Source organism: Pundamilia nyererei, unplaced genomic scaffold, assembly GCF_000239375.1.
Source record: "Pundamilia nyererei isolate P.nyererei 1_Seehausen unplaced genomic scaffold, PunNye1.0 scaffold00037, whole genome shotgun sequence".
NCBI lineage: Eukaryota > Metazoa > Chordata > Actinopteri > Cichliformes > Cichlidae > Pundamilia > Pundamilia nyererei.
Window position 1 is genome coordinate 886,021 of NW_005187438.1, and position 21,830 is coordinate 907,850.

General features: G+C 40.6%; 2 protein-coding genes across 4 annotated transcripts in view; one reads left to right on the forward strand and one right to left on the reverse strand.

Moving 5' to 3' along the window:
- Positions 1-7,376, forward strand: part of drosha (drosha ribonuclease III) — a 136,954-nt gene extending 129,578 nt beyond the window's left edge. For all 3 annotated transcript variants that reach the window (XM_005730412.1, XM_005730411.1, XM_005730414.1), the window contains one exon: positions 6,739-7,376. In XM_005730412.1, coding sequence (XP_005730469.1) covers positions 6,739-6,869 — 131 coding nt within the window. In that variant the 3' untranslated portion in view covers positions 6,870-7,376. The remainder of the gene's footprint in view (positions 1-6,738) is intronic.
- A 1,864-nt stretch (positions 7,377-9,240) lies between these two features.
- The window catches only part of LOC102198972 (cadherin-6-like), a 77,034-nt gene continuing 64,444 nt past the window's right edge, over positions 9,241-21,830 (reverse strand). Inside the window, exons 8-12 of the mRNA XM_005730416.2 lie at positions 19,259-19,395; positions 18,562-18,683; positions 16,271-16,388; positions 15,913-16,164; positions 9,241-13,596 (exon numbers count right to left, since the gene is read on the reverse strand). Coding sequence (XP_005730473.1) covers positions 13,094-13,596; positions 15,913-16,164; positions 16,271-16,388; positions 18,562-18,683; positions 19,259-19,395 — 1,132 coding nt within the window. The 3' untranslated portion in view covers positions 9,241-13,093. The remainder of the gene's footprint in view (positions 13,597-15,912; positions 16,165-16,270; positions 16,389-18,561; positions 18,684-19,258; positions 19,396-21,830) is intronic.

Below are 21,830 nucleotides of genomic sequence, written 5' to 3' on the forward strand. Positions count from 1 at the left end.
GGGGGTTGGCAGTGGTTCATTGCCATAGTAGGTTCTTGAATTTTGATTACAAGAACTGGTTGAGGACGACCAAAGCACTGCATGGCCTTTACTCGCTCATGGCTAATTCCTCCTGGCAATCAGTTGTAGAATTTGCTGTTCTGAAGCCCTGGCTAAGGCCAATTATGCTTTATTCCATAAACTGACAGGAAAAAAGAAAACTACTTCACAGCTCTCTAGAGAGCTCAAGGTGACATCTTTAAAATATTTCATATGCCTAAACAACTCTCCAAAGAATTTAAATTAAATTGAAAGGCAACCTAAGCCTCGCATGTAGGAGGCTGGAAATCCTTTCAAAACATCTGAATGCACAACACCTTTTCTCTTCTCTTTTTTCAACATTAGAGGGGACATTCTTCAACGTGAAACCCTTTCATGGTTTTCGAATTACTGATTATCAGCGCCAAAGTGGAGGTTAAAAGCAACACAGATGGTTAATGTGTCCCAGCAACATGTGAGAAACATTTTCACTTGTGCTCCTGTGGTTTATCTTTGCAGCCGTGGTCATGGGTCTGCAGCAGTAGGACGGCAGCTTTTTGCAGAAAACACAAATCCACAGCAGATAGTCGAGTAGTTGTCTAAAACCCTAAGGCGCCATGTTATCAGCTGTGAGTTCACTGTCTGGACAATAGAAATAATTAAATTTTCACATTTATTGGGGGATAATGTACATTATCTACTCATGATACAGCTCCTAAGTATTTAAGACACTGCCGTATTTTCTGTTGTTTGGCTCTGTACTGAAGCACACTGGATTTTTAAATAACATGGTCTGAGGTAAGACAAGAATCCTACAGATGCTTAGAAAGCCTTCAAAGATATTACATCGCTGAATTGCTTAAGTTAAAAAAGCACGAGCCAATCAATGAATACCTCTTCCATCTTTATTACGCAAATCCTAACAGCAGAATCAAAACGCTCATTTTCTTTTGTGGTCGGGACCTTCAGAGCAAATGCAGTCTCTGCTAGCAAGCATGCAAATTCAATGAAAATTAGCTATTAAATCCAGATTTTGCATCAGTGGCAGAAACCAATACCTATTAAAATGTAAAAGGTATGTTGTTTGCATGCAGCTCTAGCAAAGTAAACCTTATCAGCAAGCTTGTACCATTTGGGACGTGTTGTTTTAATGTTTAACAAGAGCCTGACGCAAGGCGATGAGACCTATCAAACTATCAAATAAACCATCAAGAAATTGATGTGTTTCTGCTTCCATGTTTATTCTAAAGCTGGTCTTGAGATTTCATACTATCATAATTTTAAAAGGTCTTTTGCATTATCTTAAGCAGTAGGAACCATGTAAAAGGGCTGAATTGTAGCTTGATGTTGATGATTCTTGTGTCCATCTTGGGCAAACAGGCTAGGAGAATATTATTTTATATGAAGTTCTTGTTTTTTGAAGACCCAGCAGTGAGAATTTGAAAAGCTGTCGTTTTGTTAATGGTGTGTTTAGACCTGCAGCATAGTAAAGTTTTCTATTCAAAGGCACAAATCGACTTGGGGCAAAAGGAGCCGAATATGCATCAGTGCAAGTTCAATATATTTCACCTTTAGTGTTGTGATAGCATATCAGATGAGATTCTCCTGTAGATTGTGGATTTTACTGAGACCACCCACTATCTGCAAGCTTATTGTCGCCCTTTAAAGGAAGCTGAAGGTGTATATTCAACTTTGAGAAAAACAAAATAGAGGACTTGAAGAAAAATAAGGGAAACTGTAAGATTTCCTTAGAAGTTCTGGAAATATCCTCCCGTGAACCAATTCCAAGTATTGATTGTACTTTGGAAGGAAGTAATTCTTCCATTGGCTGTTAGGGGCTAATAATAGCGGATTTCAAAATGGTCCAGAAACCCATGAGATGAAACTTCACTTCACATTTGTTCTGATGCGCCATAAGACTAGTCAGACATCAAGAAAAACCTTAAGAACTACAGTAGAATTTCACCAGATACCTGCAGTTCTTTCCAGTGTCATATTTATAGCTAAAAGTGTTTCTATATTAACTCGTATTTCCAACATGCAGGTGTACAAATGGCTGATGAATAAAAGAATAATCTAAACCTTTTACTATATCTCCTTTAACCTTCAGCTCAAGTTTATCATGACTTAAATGTGTCTCAGCGTAAATATCAAGTCCTATTCACGAGTTCTGAAAAGACTATAGAAAGCATTTAGAAATGATGTTGTGCAATGTGGTCTCTGGAAATGGAAAGAGTGAAATGCATTAAATTAATGGGTTGTTGCTTCCCTTTTTTCCCCTTAAACATATTTCATCTTCAAACTCTTCGTCTGCTCATTGCATTAGTAATCCAATGCTTCTATCAACAATTCAGGTTTTACATTGGAGAGGCTATTAGTTATTAAACAGGCTATTCAGTTTGGCCTTAAAATGAACCTGTGACCTCTTTCTGTTCTGTTTGTTCAGAGGCTATTTTACTTGGCGCAGTGGTTGTCCTAACAGTTGGCATAATCTGGCCTAGATGACCTGGTAGACCAGGTATGATTAAACTCAACACAGTAGCAAAAAAGAGGTTCATTAAAACTTCATATACCTGGGCCTTGAAATGTAGAAAGTCTTTCACTTGTAGATGGAAAAAGAAAGTATGGTCTTACATGAAAGGAAAACCATAACCCTTGACTCTTACATTGAGCGGATCTAGTTGCTGTGGAAGGTCGTGGTTTGGGTCCACTTGTCCCCTTTAGAGACAAGATCAATACAGCTCAATACTAAGTTATCCTGAGTGCTCTCCAGATGACAAAGCACGTATATCCTGGGATGGGATGCCTTTTATTCATGAGGTACTGGCAGAAAAAAATAAATAGAAGTTGGACACAGCTTCCATAATATCTCCCACTGCTTATAGACTCTGCATTCTGAAACAGCGTGTTGTTTTGGGGTTTGGGAGCTAGCTTGTTCATTCGTTACAGGTAAGTTCTCGCTTCTGGCCAACATATTTTTGGGGGGGTTTGGAGCCAGCAAAATGGTTTTAGCTGCCAAAACCCTTAATTAAAGCTTAAAAATGCAGAGCCTGAGGTTACTGGTTACTGGTAATTATGTTCATTTATTCTGCCTGTTAGACTAACTTGGTTTTGTAGCCAGTCTGACTGCTTTGTTTTTGTTACTTCATGTTGGCTTCAGTCCTAGAGATTGGTGGTTGGGAATAAAGGTTCACTGAATGGTTCGAGGATTGTGAAAGTGATCTAAATCAAATGCTGCGACCTTCATAAGTCACACATCCATTCTGTCCAGTTTAACACTTATGGGTGAGTTTGGACTGTTGTTTCTTTTCATCCCGAGGCATAATATACCTAGTTATGACAGATTCTACCAAAGTCTGCCTGTTATGCACAAGGTGTCCTCTGGCATCAAGTGGTAATGGCTCCATTTCCAAGACCTGCAAATTCCACATTAGGAGATTGGAGGGATGGTGCTAAGCTGTGATTGGTGACAAGCCCAAACCTAGCCTAGCTTCAAGATTTGTAAAATCAGTGCTACATTAAAGGAAACAAAAACTCTCTGCAGTTTGTCATCCATTTGTATGAATCCAAATTTATGAAAAATGATAACCTGATACTTGCAAAGTTCGCAGAATTGTACAAAACACACAGAGGACCTTATTTTAATGTCCTGTAAGTACAGGCCATTGTGGCTCCTCTGTTTTCCCTCACAGGCTATCTTTAAAACGTTTGAGGGAAAAGGTATTGGAAGCCCAATTTGCCTGAGTTTGCATGGTCATGATCAGTGACTGGAAAAACTGCACAGTCAAATGTGTGTCTCAGCGAGTAGACACAAACCACCGGGCAGCTGTCATGCATGCTGTTTTAAATTGAAGTTTGCAGTGGGCAGGCACAGTAATGTAAACACTTAATGGGAAATTACCTGAGCAGTGAATATTAAAATTAAAAACGGTGCTGCTTGGCATGAAAACTGAGGAAAGTTGCTTCTTTCAAGACGACACTGGTGCACCAAATAAGGTGTTTTCAATATTTTTAAACGAGTCACTGCTCTGTTATGTGCTTAAATAATTTTAACTGAAGGGAAAATGTATTAACAATAAGTAAAATAATCTCTCCTAAGTATGCCAATATGATCTCATTCCAGTTTGTCCAATGTGAGTTTTTGTTAGTACTCTGAGAAGAAGTTAATTACCTTTCTTGAGCAGACAAAATAAACTGTCAGCTGCCACTTTCTGAAATTGTAACAGGCATTTTTGTCACCTTTGAAAAATCTACTCAAATGTCTGAAACATGAAGAGAAAAAGCTCACGTAAGTAGCTTAAAAAAAGGAATGCATCACTTTTGTTCATTAGCAGTTGACATTTTGATGCTAGACTCACTAGCTTGACATTGGCCTCTCTTCTTTTAAATTACTTTATTCTCATCTTGATTCTTTGATTCTTATTTTGAATTGTTCCTACAGCTCTTGTGAAATTCCAACCAACACGAAGACATGTTTTTGATTCTTTTTTTTTTTAAAGTAACTGATGTTTCAGTTGTTTTTCCCACAACTTTTTCATCTTTCACAACCATCCAAAGCTCCAAGATTGCAAATCCGAAGGAATTTTAATCGATTTTGACTGTCTTTCGTGTCATTTTCAGCACTGGGTGGAAAAAAAATGAACTGGGTATCTGAGGCATGCAAAACTAGTTGCTTCTACTTGTGTGATTTCTGTAACATTATTTATACAGTTATCTTCGTAGTACTTACACAACCTTTGCTACAAAGTTCCTATCCACCATTGCCTGCTGTATTCTTGGGTTGTGTGATCTGCAAAACAAGCCCAAATCTTCACCCCTCCACCACCGTGCTCGACAGTTGGTATTACGTGTTTGTGCTGACATGTTGTGTTTGGGTTTCTCCAAAGTACAGCCAAATACCTCAACTTTGGTCTCATCTGTCCAAAGATTGTTGCAGAAGTCTTGTGGTTTGTTCATGCTGCCATGTTCTCTTTAGACAGAAGGTCCATTCCTTGAAATGCTCTATGACAGCGGTCCCCAACCTTTTTTGCGCCACGGACCGGTTGTGTCCGACAATATTTTCACGGCCTGGCCTTTAAGGTGTCGCGGATAAATACACCAAAATAAAACCAGTACCAAAAAAGAAGATTTATTCATAAAACATGTGAAAAGACCCAGGGAAACAGAGTTAACGATAAAAATAATAAAAAAAATAACAATAAAAACTGCTAAAACCCCTGAAAACCATAAATTTCACACCCGAGGTGCAACTCTCGCGGCCCAGTACCAAAGGACTCCAGTCCGTGGCCTGGGGGTTGGGGACCGCTGTTCTATGAGGCCTTTACTGCAGCCACCTTGAGTTGCTTCATTGAGTTGCACTGGCAGCTCTTTGGACCTCATATTGAGAGTTCATTGAAGTTCATCACTTAGAATTAACTCCAGATCTCTAATCTACTTTGTTTGTCATGAAATAACAAGGGAACAGGCCTCACCTGGCCACAAAAGTGCTTCTCAGTTACTTTAGAGCCTTGAGCCCTTGAGTTAAAGCTGAGAGTCTGCGCTTGAATGACAGCTCAATAGTTTCCTTTATAATCCACTGTGGTGGTGCATAAAGGCAAAAAAGAAAAAAAGTGTCTTTGTCTAAAAACTTCCGAGCCTGAATCTAAGTTGAACCTCTTGCAAATGATATTTTTAATCTCAAAGGTGTTTCTTTCCCTTAAAGGTTAAAAAGTTGAAATTAAAAAAAAGGTGTAAACACTTAGTCATTGCAAAATTGATGCAGCAGAATACTTAATAAAATATTCCTTTGTGTATCCGTCACTCGGGCCAGATATATCCGTAATCCCGTATTTGCTGCCGTTAGCCTTTTAAGCACATTCTCCCGAGTACGCCGCCCCCACATTTCACAGCTCTTAATGAAAATATGTGACACAGAAATGTGGAAATCTTGAAACAGAAACCAATTTGCGTCTTGGTGGAGACTTTCACAGAAAGTGGTTCAGAGTGTGTCTCTGATTGACACGAGTCCTGAGCACTTCAGTTGTTGTGGTTCCCACTTCCTGAGCCTGGGCTCCCTGTGTGTTTCACCACATTTGGAGACGACTCGAGCCAAGTTGGCAGCGAGCAGAAAACTCAAATCGAGGCCTCAGAACTTCTCTTTAGAAACTAATGGCTGATGTAGCCAAAGCTGCAGTTTGCTGGTTGAACGCCAAATAGTAGCAGCTTTAAAAGAGGTTTCTAAACGAGCAGTTTAATATGAAAGTTTCAAATAGACACAATTTCAAAACGTTAAGTTTCTTTTGTCTGCTGCTTATATACCTTTAAGCTTGTATCTGTTTTTGTTTGATATTTTTCTTCCTGCTGTCACACTATGCCATCTTATTACAGATCTCATTTTCGAAATGTTCGCTTGTAATTATGTTATCAGATCTCACAGTCATTGTGCTGAAACCAAACAAGGCCTGTCTAATTCCTTGTTACTTCATCATTATTAATGAAATAACAACATGAGGGCAATTTAATTTCAATACAGCCTGCAACATTTTCGCTCATTTGACCTAAGTGACAGCATGACACATGCTATGAAAACCATAGTCAGTGCAATTTGGGAACTAAATTGCTGTCCTCACCCAGTTGGAAACTGACCTTGTCTCCTCACACCTCTGCTTCTGTGTTTCTCTCTCTTTATCTGTTCTCCTTGGTCGACTCCTGTGTTTCCCGCTCTGCCTCTCCCTGTACCAGATAACTTCCCACAGATGGCTCATCAGAAGCGCTTCATCGAGCGGAAATACAGGCAGGAGCTGAAGGAGATGAGACGAGAGCGGGAGCGGCAGGAGAAGGAAACCGAAGACTCGGAAGAGTACAGGAAGTGACAGCGCCTTCTTTGGGACAGCCAATCAGGACCCGGGTCCACATTAGGGAGCCTTCTCTGCAGATGTTGCAGCTGTTCAGGCAAGAGCTAGCAAAATGGAGGTGCCACTAGTTGATCGTGAAGATGTAGTAAGGAAGATAGATGGGTTTTAGGTAGGGATCAACTGGGTCGAAGTGACCGTTGGCACAAATATTTGGGGGGAAACTAGCTTTGTGGCCAGTATTTTCAAAGTAAAAGTAGGACAAAGGGCAAAGGGAATTAGAAATGAAGCCTCATGCGTACATGTTTTATGCTGTTTATCACTCCGGCTCTGTCAAAGGTGGCTTTATGTTGTCTTATGTGTATGTTAAATATAGAGTGGAACCTTTTTAAAGACAAAGCCACAGCAGGACCTCACCGTGTTACTGGCACATGGCAAAAAAACCCATTTTTTAAAATGGAGTAAGAACTGTTAAATAAACCATCAGAGCATCTATTGTAAATAAAGTTTCTGATTCTGGGCCAAAAAGTGAGATTTTCTTATTTATTTATTTTTTGTATTAATTGTAATCCCCTCCTACTCTGATCTCTAAACCTCTAAAACAGGATGAGTCCGTTATACTCCCTCACTACAGTGTCACCATCTGTCTCACATCTGCCACTCATCCTCTAATAATCAAAATGTGATTTTTTTTTTTTTTCCACCCCCCTCCTCTACTCTCGTTTTAACCTCTCTCTAAATCCGATTGGCTGTCTAAAAGATCTTAATTATAGATTGTCTAATTAACAATTTCCTCAGCTCAGTAGCCTCTGGATCCAGCTATTTAGCAAAAGCCGTCATATTAATAACTATCTGACGTCTAGAATCGGGTCTTTTATACTGAGATTTATTGTAGATAATAAATACGTACCTGTGAGGATGGTAGCTGTCTAGCTTACTAGCCTGTGGCTGCTGTCACATTTCAGATAAAAGTTACATTTTTCTTCATAACTAGAGGGAAGAAAGTGAAAGTGGTCCACTAGAGCTGCCACACAGCTGTCTGTCAAACAATGTTATTCTGAAAGAGAAAACCTCACAGCAGCTGATTTTTAGAGAGATTTGAATGTTTTATGTAAATAGTAAGAACTTCTGCCAATAATTTATTATCTTACTGAGCATTTTTGGCTCATGGAAAACACAACTAAAAATTAATCATTTTCTCATTCTTAAAGGTTAAGGCTGTTCTGAATTTGTTCATATGCACAATTTGTGAATGAGGCCGGTTGTCATGGCTACACATTAACGACCAACAACTACAAATCTATTTTAAGTCAGACCGGGAGCACCGTACTTCACAACTCACAGACAGCTGAGGTTTTATTGATAAAAGGAACAAATAGGTGCAAATAATACAAATGATATTTTTATTGTTTACTAAAACTCTCCAATACACTTTTTCTTTCTAACCCTTGTTCTGCTGTAACAGGTGAATTTCCCCAGTGTGGGATTAATAACGTCTGCTGTATCTAAGACACAAGGCAAATAAGTTTTAAATTAAAGAAATCAAATTACTGTAATAGCGTCGAGTAACGTAATTTAAAAAATGTTTATCGTGTATACTTTAAAATGTGTTTAGATGTCAGGTGTCTTCGGTGTTGATGATGATTGCACAGTACATATTATACATCACTCTGCTGCCTACAGCCACATTAAAATGAATGTTAATTTTTTTACACCTCAAGGGTAAAAGGCTGATGGGATATTGTATTCACCCCGCCGGGCAGTCAGCTTCAACATTATGAAGACAGGTTTTCAGAAGTTTCCCAAGTCTCTCTCATTTTGCAGTCAAATCACCATCCTGTAGTAACTTCAGCACTATTTGTGGAGGAGTTTCTTGTTCAGACTCATGAGTCGTCTGGTTAGACTCTGAAAGCAATTAATGTCAGTTTGTATGTAGACAACAACAAATTTGCAACAAATAGGAAAAGATTTGTGATTTTCACTGATTTGTCTGAGTTAATCTCTGTATTGTCACAAGCAGATTGCATGTAATTAATGACTTGAACCCATTTAATCGCAAACTGATAGCAGATTGATTTTTGTCTCATTGGTGTTTTATCGATTTCTCCATACACCAAAGTTGCTTTGAGGAGAACAGCTTACTGACAAGTGAAGTGACCTTGTTAAAGGCAACAAGATCGCGTGTATCTGTAGCATTAGTGTAATCGCTCTAGCTTTTTTCTTACTTGAGTGTATTACAGTTGTTCCTGCCTTCGCTAACGCGAGAAAGAGGACATCAGCATCACCATCTACAGTAGCTGCCTCGGGTTAAAGAAATGCCTCACGTTGCACCTTGAGACACACAAATCTGTGAAATATTCTGGAAGAAAACCTCATAAAGAGAAACGAGTGGTTGATTTTAAAGATATTTAATTGTGTCATATAAATATTCAGTACAAAATATCACGGTTTACAAAGCAGATTGATGGATGGCCAGTGATGCAGGGCCCCTTACAAGTACCACGACCTCTCAAATTGTTTCTACATTGACAGAACTGCTCAATCACATTGTCACCAACATAATATAGCGTAGTAGAGTTGAGCCCCGAGAGCGACCATGTCTACACATCAACAACCACAGATCTATTTTATTTGGAGAAAGAGGACATCAGTGTCACCATCTAGTTGCCTCAGCTTTAAGGGAAAAAAAAATGATGTGGCAGCATGGTTTGTTTGGACGTGTAACGTTTTCGACGACTTTAACTGAGCCCGGAGCCAACGCTTGTAGACAATTACACTCGCCGTAGGAAAACACAAGTACGGCTTCGTGATGGCGATATGCTGACATCCTGTATGAAGACAGAAAACTGTGACGACTGAAGGGGAAAAAATGGTTTTGGTGAGTGCTGCTGTCATGTTGACTTTCATTTGAGACCTCGCATTGCACCTTGAGGTGGAAAAGCAGTTTTCTTATAGTGAAGGGTCTTTAAACCCATTAAATGCTTATCATAGCAACACAGTCTGAAATGGCCACTTACACAACAGGAGCTCCAGCAACAAGCTAATAAACAAAACAAGGCAGCCAAGAAATAGAAAAGAGAACTCGTGTATATGATATAAAGAATTTTCCAACCACTGTGCAATCAGCTGGCTCGTGATAGAGGGGGAAAAAGTAGCACTATGGCAATTATGCCATTGTGTTTTGTTATTACTGTTTCAAATGTCTGATAAATGTCAGCCTCTTCACTGGTTGGCCTTTTGCTAAAGTGAGGGCAGAGCTTGTTTTAGCTGGCCTTTTTTTTTCCTGTTGATATCATTGTGCCCTCCTGGTTTAGACATTTTTCTTTGTTTCACAGCTGTGTGTTTGTAGTTAGGCAGCTCTTAAAGTAATTTCCCAATTTTGCTGTGGTAGAGATCATTTTCACAAGTTTCCTCCTACTTTTGAAAAATTAAACCTTTGTGATCTTGCTGCAGGATAATGTTTTGACCTTCTCTCTGAGCCGAGGACACACCTCTGGGCTTAAGAACCTAATTCCACACCACTCAAAGGTCAGGTGCCCCTTGATAAGCATGTTTATGGAAAGGGCTGTTAGTCCCACAGGAAATCAGTTGGGTAAAGCCTGAACATTTGAACCAGCTTCATGTTCAGCACTACATACAGTACACGTAATGAAGGGCAAAGGAAGAGACTAAAATAATGGAAGGGTTTTTTTAAAGGAAAATACTGGTGTTCTTTGCTTTTTGGCACATTTCTATTACTGTACTGCTATGTTACATTATTATACATTCTACAGTGCAGGACGGAGCCCTTCTCAGGACACAAAATCTTAGCTAAATAGTGTTTAAGGTAGGTAGTGTGACACATTTATCACTCTTTTGCAAAAGAGTGACCGCCCTATTTTTTTTAAGGGCTCTGGACGTATATTTCCCATTCATCTTCTTCAATGATCTTTCATAAAATTAATACACGATAAAAAGTTTTAAGCCTTGAACCTAGCCAGTCAGCCAGTAAAGTGTACCATGAACATAAAAACATTTGATTTGGAGAAAAAAAGAATTATAATAAATAAAAATAGGGGGAAAGATCACTACAAAAATTATCAAATTTAATTGTTTTTGTTAATACAGTGTTGTATAATAACATTTTTGAATATATTGGTTGCTTGTGTTTTGTGTGTGTAGTAAAGTAAAGCCTACTTATCGATAAAGTGTTTTGTCCTGACTGCCATCACCTCTTTACAATTGTTAGCAACACTTAACGGGAAAAAGTTATTTTCTGGCTAAACTCAAAAGTGACATTTAAATAGTTACTAAAAGTCTCAGTAAAGAGTAGAGCTAGCAACTGTTTGTTAATAGAGCAAAAAATGCTATTAGCTAAACAGAATGGATGAACAGCTAGCTAAAATTATAAATACAGCAGTGCTGAATTTTTTTTTGTTTGTTCTGTTAACAGTACAAAACAACTGATAGCACAACATAATAGCAATACAGAAAACAGTAGCTAGTTGAAACTATGGACAAAGCACAGTGGGCTTTTTTGGTTGAAGTGTAGTTAGTAGCCATGTTGTCAGCTAGCACTATGAATTAACATAGTAGCAAGGTGAAAGACTGGAAAACCATCAAGTGTTAGCTAACGGTACAAAGAAAGTTGTTAGCTTAAAGGATAGTTGGCTGACATTAGGTATTAATATAATGCATTTTTCGCTTAAGTACAGTTAACAGTTAAATTATTAGCTAACAACAGTTAGCAAAAAGACAGACTGGGGATATGTCAAATGAAAAAGGATGAAAACCACTGATTGAGCCTTTTATTTTTCCTTAGTGAGAAGAGAATGAAGTCTGTGGAAGCATTTTGCTGTTTTCTTTTTGTGTGTCTGTGTTTATTTTGCGGGGTTTTTTTTTTTTGCTCTTTTTCTTTAAATTTAAGGCAACTTTCTTGATTCGTTTCATGAGCTATGACGCTTTGCATGAAGATGTAAAGCTTCACATTAATGCAGACATTTCTTTAGGCTCCAGTCAATATGTCCCTATTGTTTTTGCTGCTTACATTGATTCAAGTGCTACCTTTCCTTTCACTCTCTCTTGAACAGATAAAATGAGCCATTTAAGGGAAGAAAATAAAATTGCATAATGAATTTTAATGGTAACTGTCCACAAGATGTTTAACCTAATCTAATTTAATGCTGTAATTTCAGGCTCGGTGGCATCCTCTCAGCATCTTCCAACTCTGTGTTTCTGAAGTGAAGTGAGCAAAAAGGTCCAACAAGACCAGTATTTTCCCCCTAACTGAGCCCGATACATGTTAGACTTGTGGATTTTCATTGCAGCATAGAAAATAACACTATTCTGTGCACTTCATATTTCACCCTGCACAGAGGAAAAAAAAGACTGCTGACAACATTCAGCTCAATAAGGAAATATTTGGTATTTCAGCCCACCTCACAGCAAATGCTTTAAGCCGTGTGGTGATGAAAATCAAATACTGTAAAAATGATAAACCAGTGTGTTTGCAGGTGTTTGTAGTAGCAGTCCTTTACCACCGCTTTATATAACCATTAAAGAACAACCACCACTTTTCAACACCTGCCACAACTAACTCAAAATTTGATGTTCTATATCTCCCCCACCTTGTGTGGAACCATATTTTTCATTTTCTTGTGGCTCAAACTCAAACTGTGGCTAAGTGTTTATAGTGAGGCAGCCATTGCTGAAAGAGGGGATTGTTTGGAAGATAGAAATCCCTAGAAAAACAAAACAACTGTACAGCGTATTGTATCATATTACCGTACATACACAAGCTAAGATAGAACTCACAATATGCAGCATGTTTTTGTCCCAGAAACACTGAAAAATACATAGGCATATCTGTTGGTTTACAAAACTGCTTGTTGAAGTGTCCGTCACAGGCAGCTTTGGAGAAAAAAGAAACAAAGAAACAAAAAAATATCGGTATAGATATATTTGGGCCTCATGTACACCCCATATACACACACAAAAACCAAAAAGTCTTGACACAAAGTCTGTTTTAACTGTGCCCTCGCAAAAACGCAACTAACACTGACTGGACACACAAAGCCTACGTCTGGTCACCGGAGGGGACAACTGAACGGTGATCGAAGGCGGTGAAAGAGCACTCGGACAGACGGCGCTCGTTTCTCCGTCCTTTCGACATTTCACTCGCCACACGTGCACCAGAACCCTCCGGATGTTTTCAACATGTGTTTGGGATTTTTGTTTTTTCTCCTTGTCTGTGTGCCAGGTTCTCGTTAGGAATCCCTGTCGCTGTCGTCGCCCCCGTACAGGTCCGCTAGTTTCTTAAACCGGGGTCCCCACTCGCTCAGGTAGTTGTAGTCCTGGTCACTCTCAGTGGTCACTGACTCGAGCGAGCTGAGGGACTCCGCTACAGAGCCGTTCCCCTCGTAGGCGTAGGTGGCCAGGGAATCGTAAGGCGGCGCCGTCGGGTCGCTGTCGTTGTCCTGGAGCCTCTGGTTGATGAAGTCTCTCACGTCCCCGTTATTGTCCCGAGTTGGGGGCAGCACAGGCCGTCGGATCGGAGGGTAGAAGGCCTCGGGGACGATGTCTCTCCTCTGTTTGCTCTCCTCGATGGCCTCCGGGTTGCGCAGTGTGCCGATATCAAAGGCCTGGGTGTCCTCCTCTCCGCCCCCTTCGTCATTGTAGCTGACGACGTTGTCCCTGACATCCTCTTTGGAGATGATCAGAGGCTCCTTCTTCCTCTGCCTCCTCAGGGCAGCAAACAGCACCACGATCACTGTGTGGAGAACAAAAACAAAGAGAACAAATATGAGAGTTTGGTGACTTTTGCTGTTGCTTCTGTGCTCTCTCTCCTTGTTCTGAAGGCCAGTGACTGTCCTGGGGGAATTGTTGATGTTGTGTGAGTGTGCACTGATGTTCAGGGACTTTGTCTGACTTTGTAAAGCAGGCACTGCTACCACAAGGATGCATTATGCATCTCTCGCTCCTCAGGGCCGCTGCTGCTTAAGAACATAAAGGAACCCCCTTTAAGAACATAGCAGAATACATTACGCGCTAAAAATGCAACCTCTGTACCATTAAGAAGCATTATGACATTCAAGGGATGGTGTGAGGGTTACTTTTATTAAGTATTCAATTGGTGTTAAACAACTCAGGGTTGTTTAAGCGTTATTTTTGAAAGAAGTTCAAATTTCAGCAAGTTGAGACAGTCTCCTTGTCATTTTTTATCATTCATTATGATATTTTTATATCTTTTATGTTTTCCTTGGATTTGTCTTACGTTCCTGGTGACATACGCTCTAACCATAAGGTCTTATAAAAGATAGCTACTGTGACAACCCCTATATTTTTGTGACGATCTTCTTTTGAAACTGCAAATGAGCGTTTTCACTATCGCTTTCTTGTTGTTTTAAAATTGGATATCATCAGCAAGGATCAGACTGTGAAGCTGCACCCTTATTGGCTAACAACTTGTGACAGACAAGCCCATACCCTGTAAAATCCTCCTTTTTGAAACATGGAATGACCAAAGTTTAAAAAAAATTTGTCAATGTTGTATTCGTGCAACCTGAAATGAGTAACTAGCTCATAAACTCATCAGTGAAGTGTTCACTGAGTTTGAGGCAGTGGGACAATTGTAATAGACTTCACTAGGACTGGAAAGGGGTTTTTTTGCAACCACAGGTAAAACACGTTGGTGGCCATTTAAAAAGAAGGCATGTTTAAAGCATGATGGCTTTGCTTTTTGGACCTGGAAGCTACATCCATCTTTTATACTGTGTATGACTATATCAGACTACAATAAAGTTCTAGCTGTGCACAAAAACAGCAAAGCAATGCGAACAGCAAGACCTTCAATATATCCTGTCTTTTTCATCTTGCTTTCACTATCTGCAGGCTTTCATCCGGGTCATCCAGAAAGTTACAAACAGGTCGAAACATGTTGGTCAAGTAATAAAACTGTCCTTTATGTGTTGGAACTTAAATTCTTTGGATTAAAATGAACAGGAATTCTTTGCCTTTGCAAATAAAGACATAGAGGCGATCTGCTAGATGTTGCAAGATGAAAGATACTCCAGGTTCCAATTCACAAAAATAGCCTCAAGGTAAACATTACAATATTAGAAAGAAAACCCCAAGAGTCGGACAATGAAAAGATTTTGGCAAAGGTGGGGAGGATGAACTCCCTTCAACAGGAAGTGACCAGGTTGTAGAACCAAGCTCTCAGAGGCCACAGCCATCTGTTGTACCATGACTTGTTTGGGCTATGGGGAAAGTACAAATATCCTGTTGTCTGAAACACTATGGCCCCAAGGTCTGCTGCTGCTACATCATCAGCTCTTTCTTAGACAACAGGCCCTTGACGGTGGACAGTTTGGTAGTCGTACACGAACAGCTACATTGTATTATCTGTACAAATCTAATGACAGCATCCACACACTTTTTATGCTGACGTGTCCTGACTCAGATGTTAATACTAACTCTGTTCACTGTGAAAACTGAAATGTATTTTTTCTTAAATGTATGTTTTCATGTTTTTCAAAGCACGCCGAAACCCCTAAGAAAGGATCCAAGTTTTTCTTTTTTTACTTTAAGTCATATTATTTTATGAAACTCAATATTAATGCCCAGTAAAAGATGAATTTCCAGTAAACCCGCGATATTGTATGAGAGGCATTAATACTATAGCTGAGGTTTTTATACTTACTGAGTTAAGATTGAGTTAAGACTGAGAAGTAAAGGTGCTTCAAGGTATGGCAGCAATAATTACTTGGCTTTTGAAACCTTCACCAGGCTGTAGTTTTAAATAAAAACGCTCCTATCTCACCATCCTAATGCAATGAAGAAAAGCATCCTGTTCAAGTCAGTCGAGATGCTGTAGATCTTCGCTGCTTCGCGGTTAAAATCAAATTAAGGTGACAGCTGCGGTCACTGGCAGAATTATCCGCCCACAGGAAGTGATGAATCAAATTAAGCAGTGAAATACGAAACCGACTGTTTAACACCTCCTATGGATTGCTTTGCTGGAGAAGCTCTGTAGTGAAAAGCCCCAAAAAGATTTATGCAAGAAAGAACGTAAGGCTGTACTCACTGAGCAGGATGATGACACAAAGCAAAATGGCCACCAGGGCGCCGGTGCTGAGCCCCGCCCTCGCTGTGAGCGCCTCTGCGTTGCACGCCTTCATGTTGCCCTTGCGGTCGCAGGTGCAGACTCTGATGGTCAGCGTGTTGGTGCTGCTTTGCATTGGGAACTCTCCATCAGAAATGACCACCGGCACATGGTGGACGCTCTTTTGCAGGGTGCTGTAGCTGTTTCTCCTTGTGAGGATTGACGCTGTGTTGTCTGATGAGGGAAAATCTGGTTATTTACTGTAAAACGTCAACCAATCAATGACACATACAGCACATTAACAACAGGTAATGAATGTAGGGCACACGCAGTGTCTTACTTTTGTTGTCGTGGACAGAGAAGTTTGCCTTTCCAGCAGCTTCCTGAGCAAGATTGAAGAAGAACCGGTGTCCTCCGAGCGGGGCATCAGGATCTGTGGCACCCACGGTTTGTATCACCTGAAGTGAGAAGCACACAGGTGAGTGACAGGGCAACCCAACCCCAGCCGTGAACATTTAACCACAGCTAAACTGCTGTTTGTGCGGGTGCTAGTGTTTTAGCTAGCTAATGGGTTAGCAGAGCTATGAAGAGGAAGTGGAAGCTGAGCAAGAACACAGCTGTTAAATTTCAAACAAAGAATAAAACAACCAACAAATCTAATTCATACATGCTTTTGTGATGCTGTCTCTCTAGCTGTAATGCGTCTAATTAAAGATAACTCCACTTCATGCTCGTTAGCATCTGGTAGTTGCATGTTAACATCGGCTGCTGTGATGAATAACCGAGCTGTTTATTAAGATTAAAGGGATGGTTTGTTCTCCTGGGAATTCGTAAAGACAAATAGTTAAAGGCGCGCAAACAAGGAATAAACCTCAAGAGGTTTTCAGATGGTAAACGTGTGCAAGGATATCATCAGCAAAGTGTCACATTGAATTAAGCTACCTAGCAGGATACAAAGTAGTTTAAAGCGGCCTCATCTGTATCTGATGCAACATGAAGGCACCAGGCTGATTCTGCATAAAGGATCATTTTGTTCCCCTTGAAACACAGTATGAGTTTAATATAGTGATGCTGTATTTACTTAATGGGACAGTTCACCTCAAATTCAAAAATAGGTGTTTATCCTCTGGCTTAGTGGTTTGTATTCAAGTAGATCATTTTACTGTAAATTGCTCAGTTTTGGAGAGATGAATTGTGAGGATCCCTGCCTTGTCCTATCCTAAGTAATAACTGGGTTCTTTCTAGTGAACGACACCTGAAAATATAATTACTATGCACAAGGAAGAGTGGCTCTACACTCATGAAGATAGCTTATCTTAAAAAATATATATAAGTACAGAGAACTAAGGGGGCAAGCAGCAGCCAAGTGCTGATTAACAGGACCATGATCACAGGAAATCCACAACAGAACAGATGGAAAAAACAAAGCAAAGTAAAAACAAGAATCAAGTTGCTGCAATGACCCAAAACCCTGATTGCAATGCTGTGGCCAGACCTTTGGAGAGTTGTGCATAAATGAACACCTGCAAACCCCATAACAACTGTACGGGGGGGTGACGGCTCCTTTGATTGGCAGGTGTCTCAACACAGTCAGCTGTAGCCAGACAGAAGCTTCTAGGCTTCTTCGTATTCTTTCGGCTGCTCCCTTTAGGGGTTGTCAAGGCGACTCATCTACCTCCATCTCACTCTGTCCTTAGCATAGACAGCAGCACAGTTTCCCCGGGCACCCTGCTGGTCAACAGCACCGGTGGCAGTCGTCGTTAAGCCAGGTGTCGGCCAATCATGTGAAAATCTTATTGATGATCCACATTTGATTTGGCAAAGATTTTACACCAGATTCTCCTCCTGATGCAACCCTCGCCGTTTATCTGGGTTTAGGACTGGCACTAGGAGACGTGCTGCGACAAGAAATGTAACAGCCACATCACTCGTGCTTAAAAGAAACTATGAAGCACACAAAAAACCCCAAAACTGACATCCTCTGATTACACACATTAGAAAATCAGTTGTTTTTTTCATATGCTGGCTCTAATTTGACATTGAGGAGCCCTGATGTAGAAGGACAAATCGCACAATACTCCAGGGCCAGAGGAGTATTGGCCCAAGTCTAACGCTGTGAATAGACTTTTTATCTGTAAAGACTACAAAGAAGTCTTGCAAACTGCAGCTTGGACCACGTTTTGTTAGTAAAACGGCGTTATTCGGACTTTACTAGTGATCCTAAAACTGAAGACTCACTATCCACATTTATCTCTGAGGTATCACAGACTTGGGTTTTTCAACCCAAGAAGAGCTGCAAATCCCAACCCAGCTGTGGGAGTCTTACATTAAAAGGTCTACAATGCAGCTCTATCTTTTCAGAACCTCTAGACATCTCTTTTCACTGTGGATCTGTTCTCGACTTCTTTAATCTATTTTGAGGAAGAAAACTTCTCTTTATCAACCTGAGATGTGAAAGTCTGGTCCCCAGAAGCGGTCCCACTATCTAGTAGCTTAAAACACACGTGACAGATTTATAAATTCTCTCTGAGGCCCGCTAATTACATGCTGTGCTGGGAGCGGGTGCATAATCCTAAACTGGGAAGTCGAGATGAAACCATGACTACGGCTTTATGTTGGGTAATAACCAACCTGATTAGCCTTAGCGGTCTCACACACAAACGTCTCATAATTGGTGGCGAATGTTGGAGCGTTGTCGTTGACGTCCAGGACTCTGACGTATACAGGTACCCGGCTGATCTGTCGCGGGTTGGCTGGGAAACACAAAGGTGGACACAGTGAATTTACATGAGTAATTATTAAATTTCATTAACAGCGGCTCTGCTTTAGTTTCCAAGCAAACTCATTACAGTATTGTGCATATAAATAAATAATAGCTGGTTAAAAACACAAATCAGATGCTCCAAGTTTTGCTGATTTCTTTGTTTCCACAGTTATATTTATGCGCAGACTCTGCACCAAGTTCTAGTTTTCACTGACAAAATAAAGTAATAATAGGTAAAATAAGGTCTTTGGATGTGGAAATTATTAGGATCTTATTTTTTTAAGACAACTGGCAAAGATGAAGGGAAATAGCAGTTTGCGGCAGCATTGAATTAACAGCAGCAGATTAGAAAACAAAGACGCTTGCTGATTTTTATATTTTAAATTAGTGGGAAAACAGATAAATGGGCACCCATGCTATTTTTAGAGAATGTAAACTATGGGCTGGGGAAACAAACAGCAGCTACCAGCCAATACTTGGGTCCCAAAAATCCAATTTGGCTGACAGAATTGGAGGAAGTACGTGAACCGAAATGTCTCTTTCTGGTCCGGCTGCTGCACTTACTGAACTCGGTGGCGATGACGGTGATGTTGTGCCAAGCGTTTTCCTCTCTGTCCAGCTCCCTGAGGATGAACACTGACCCGTTGCCTGCATGGATGTTGAACACTCTGTCCATGTCTGTGCGCCGATCAATAGTGTACCTGCACAAAACACACAGACAACGATTGGCGTGTAAACTTGTGCACTCATGCTGAGTGGAAATGTGTTGTTTTCCCAGGGCGACAGACACAGGGTACAGTCACATTGACAGAGCGTCTCAGGTGTGTCTTGGTCGAATTGACATTCTGTGTGGTGGACACAGTGAAGAAGAAAAGTCTACTTTGCTGAAAGGAACACAATTATCTTTATATATATATATATTTTTTTATATGCACAAATAAGAAAAATATGAGTTAATTTGAATTTACAAAGCTTTTCTCTATTCATTTGTATGGTATCTGAAAAAAGCATCAAAAAGCAAGACTCGTACTGATTTAATTTTGGCTGCTCTCTGGATCACTTCCAGGACTGCATCTACTTTTAAAATCACTTCCTGAAAGACTTCACCATCTGCAAATTAGGCTAAATGTCCTCCACTGTATCAGGACAGTGAGTCTTTTACTTTAATTTTCTTTTTGTGGAAGAGGATAAAGTTGTAGTGATCCAAATCTGGGAAATGCCAAGTAAAGACTGTGTTGGTGAGGCCAAAGAAAATGGGCGCACACAGTAGCACAGCATAAGCTACATTTAGATTCTTCTTCTACAGACACACCGGGGCCAGAGTAGCATAGTTAGTCTGACCCTGGAGAACAAATCCGTGGCATAAAAACGAGGGATGGTCATGACTCTTGAATATTTTAATAGCACTTAAGTCATTAAAAAGAAAAAATACAGCATGTCTGTTTTTGCCATAAAATATACACCGCCCGGCTAAAAAAGATTCACCAGTTGGTGACGGTGTAAGTAATAGCTTTCCATTGAAGTCAGCTGAATGTACTGAATGCTATCAGATGTTTTTTTTCTTTCCCGATGGCACCGGGACATTCCCAGATTACAATGCCAGGAATCACTGGGTTCAAACTGTGAAAGAGCAGTGCAGTCATTTCCAGCACAATCTTTGGAATGTGCCACAGTACGCGGGGAGATCTTGGCCAAAAATTATTAGAAATCTGACTGGAAATAAATGTTGTGACATTGGATAAGCTTATTGAAACAATGCCACGGTGAACGGTGCCATCATCAAAGCTAAAGGCGGTCCATGAAAATTTTAGAGTCTATTTTTATTTTTTTTACTTTTTTAAGGGGAGGGGGGATGCTGTGTAGACGGCAAATCTCTGTTAGCGTGGATCACCCCGTGCGTGGGGCTGCACGGCGCTAGCTAATCGCGCTAACGTGTTGACGCCATGCAGCCCCACGCAAGGGGCGACCCACGCTAACTCGCTAACAGAGATTTGCAGCGTTAATGCGGTTATGGAGTTGACATCATTTTACCGAGATTAACGCTGACAGCACCAATGTAAAATAAGCTACTTCCTGCAGAAAATGGTAGTGGGCAACTATCAGGTAATGGGGCCAGTAAAGTAAAGGAGTAGCAAGCAGCCATCCAAAAAGACTCTTTCTGAAAATGCTGAAAAAAATAAACTACAACAAACGATTTGCACTGGCAGGTGATCTTCAGACAATGAATGTGTCTAGTTCTCAGTGAGTATCCAATAGTATTTCTGTACAAAATGTTAATCACTATTAAAAGCCTGTAAATGTCAGAGGCAACAAAAAGCTGCCGGTCATTCTCCTGGTGAGATGAACCATCTTTGTTGGATCAGTTTGGCACACGTTTGCTGACTGGTATCACAAACATGCACGTGCAAGAAGTCACAAAGGGAGTGACCTACAAATGGTAGTCGCACTAGGAGCAGCCCAGACGTGCACAAAAAGGAAACTTGAAGGCAAGGTGGCCCACGTTTACATCGGGTATGTTTTTATTGTTATTAGGCCTAGAGCTGTCTGACTACACCTTGAAACATCTGCTGCAACTAAAACACCACAGAGGAGCAAGCAGCGGGTGTAATTGAGCTGTATTCACAGAGAAATCAGTGGGAGACGTGGAGCCTGAGAAAAACCTGAGCACATACTGTAAAAGTAAACCCATCTGCTGGACCAGATACATCCAGCAGGAGTTTAATAAAATGATCTATTTTTGGTTATTTGGGGGGAACTGAACCTGTGACATATAATAATAAACTGTCTTGTCTGGCACTAGCAGTCTTGAATAGTCTGCCCTGTGTTGATACACACATTAGAGCCAACAGGTTATCCAGTTGTGTTGTTTTTCTCTGCCTCCCAGACTACTCTGTGATGCATCAGTGTGATTAATGGAGTAGCAGGCATCAGGAGGGCCGGCGTAAGAGGAAGGAGACCCCCGAGGGGAGACTATGAACCGCGGCTCTCAATGCATCGCCGCATCCCTCTCCTCCCTCCACCGATCTTCCCCCTCCCCATGGGTGTCACCCCTACCTCCTCAGCCCCTCCCTGCTGCTGCTGCTGCTGCTGCTGCTGCTTCCTCCGCACAAACATTTTGGTGTCTTTATCTAAACAC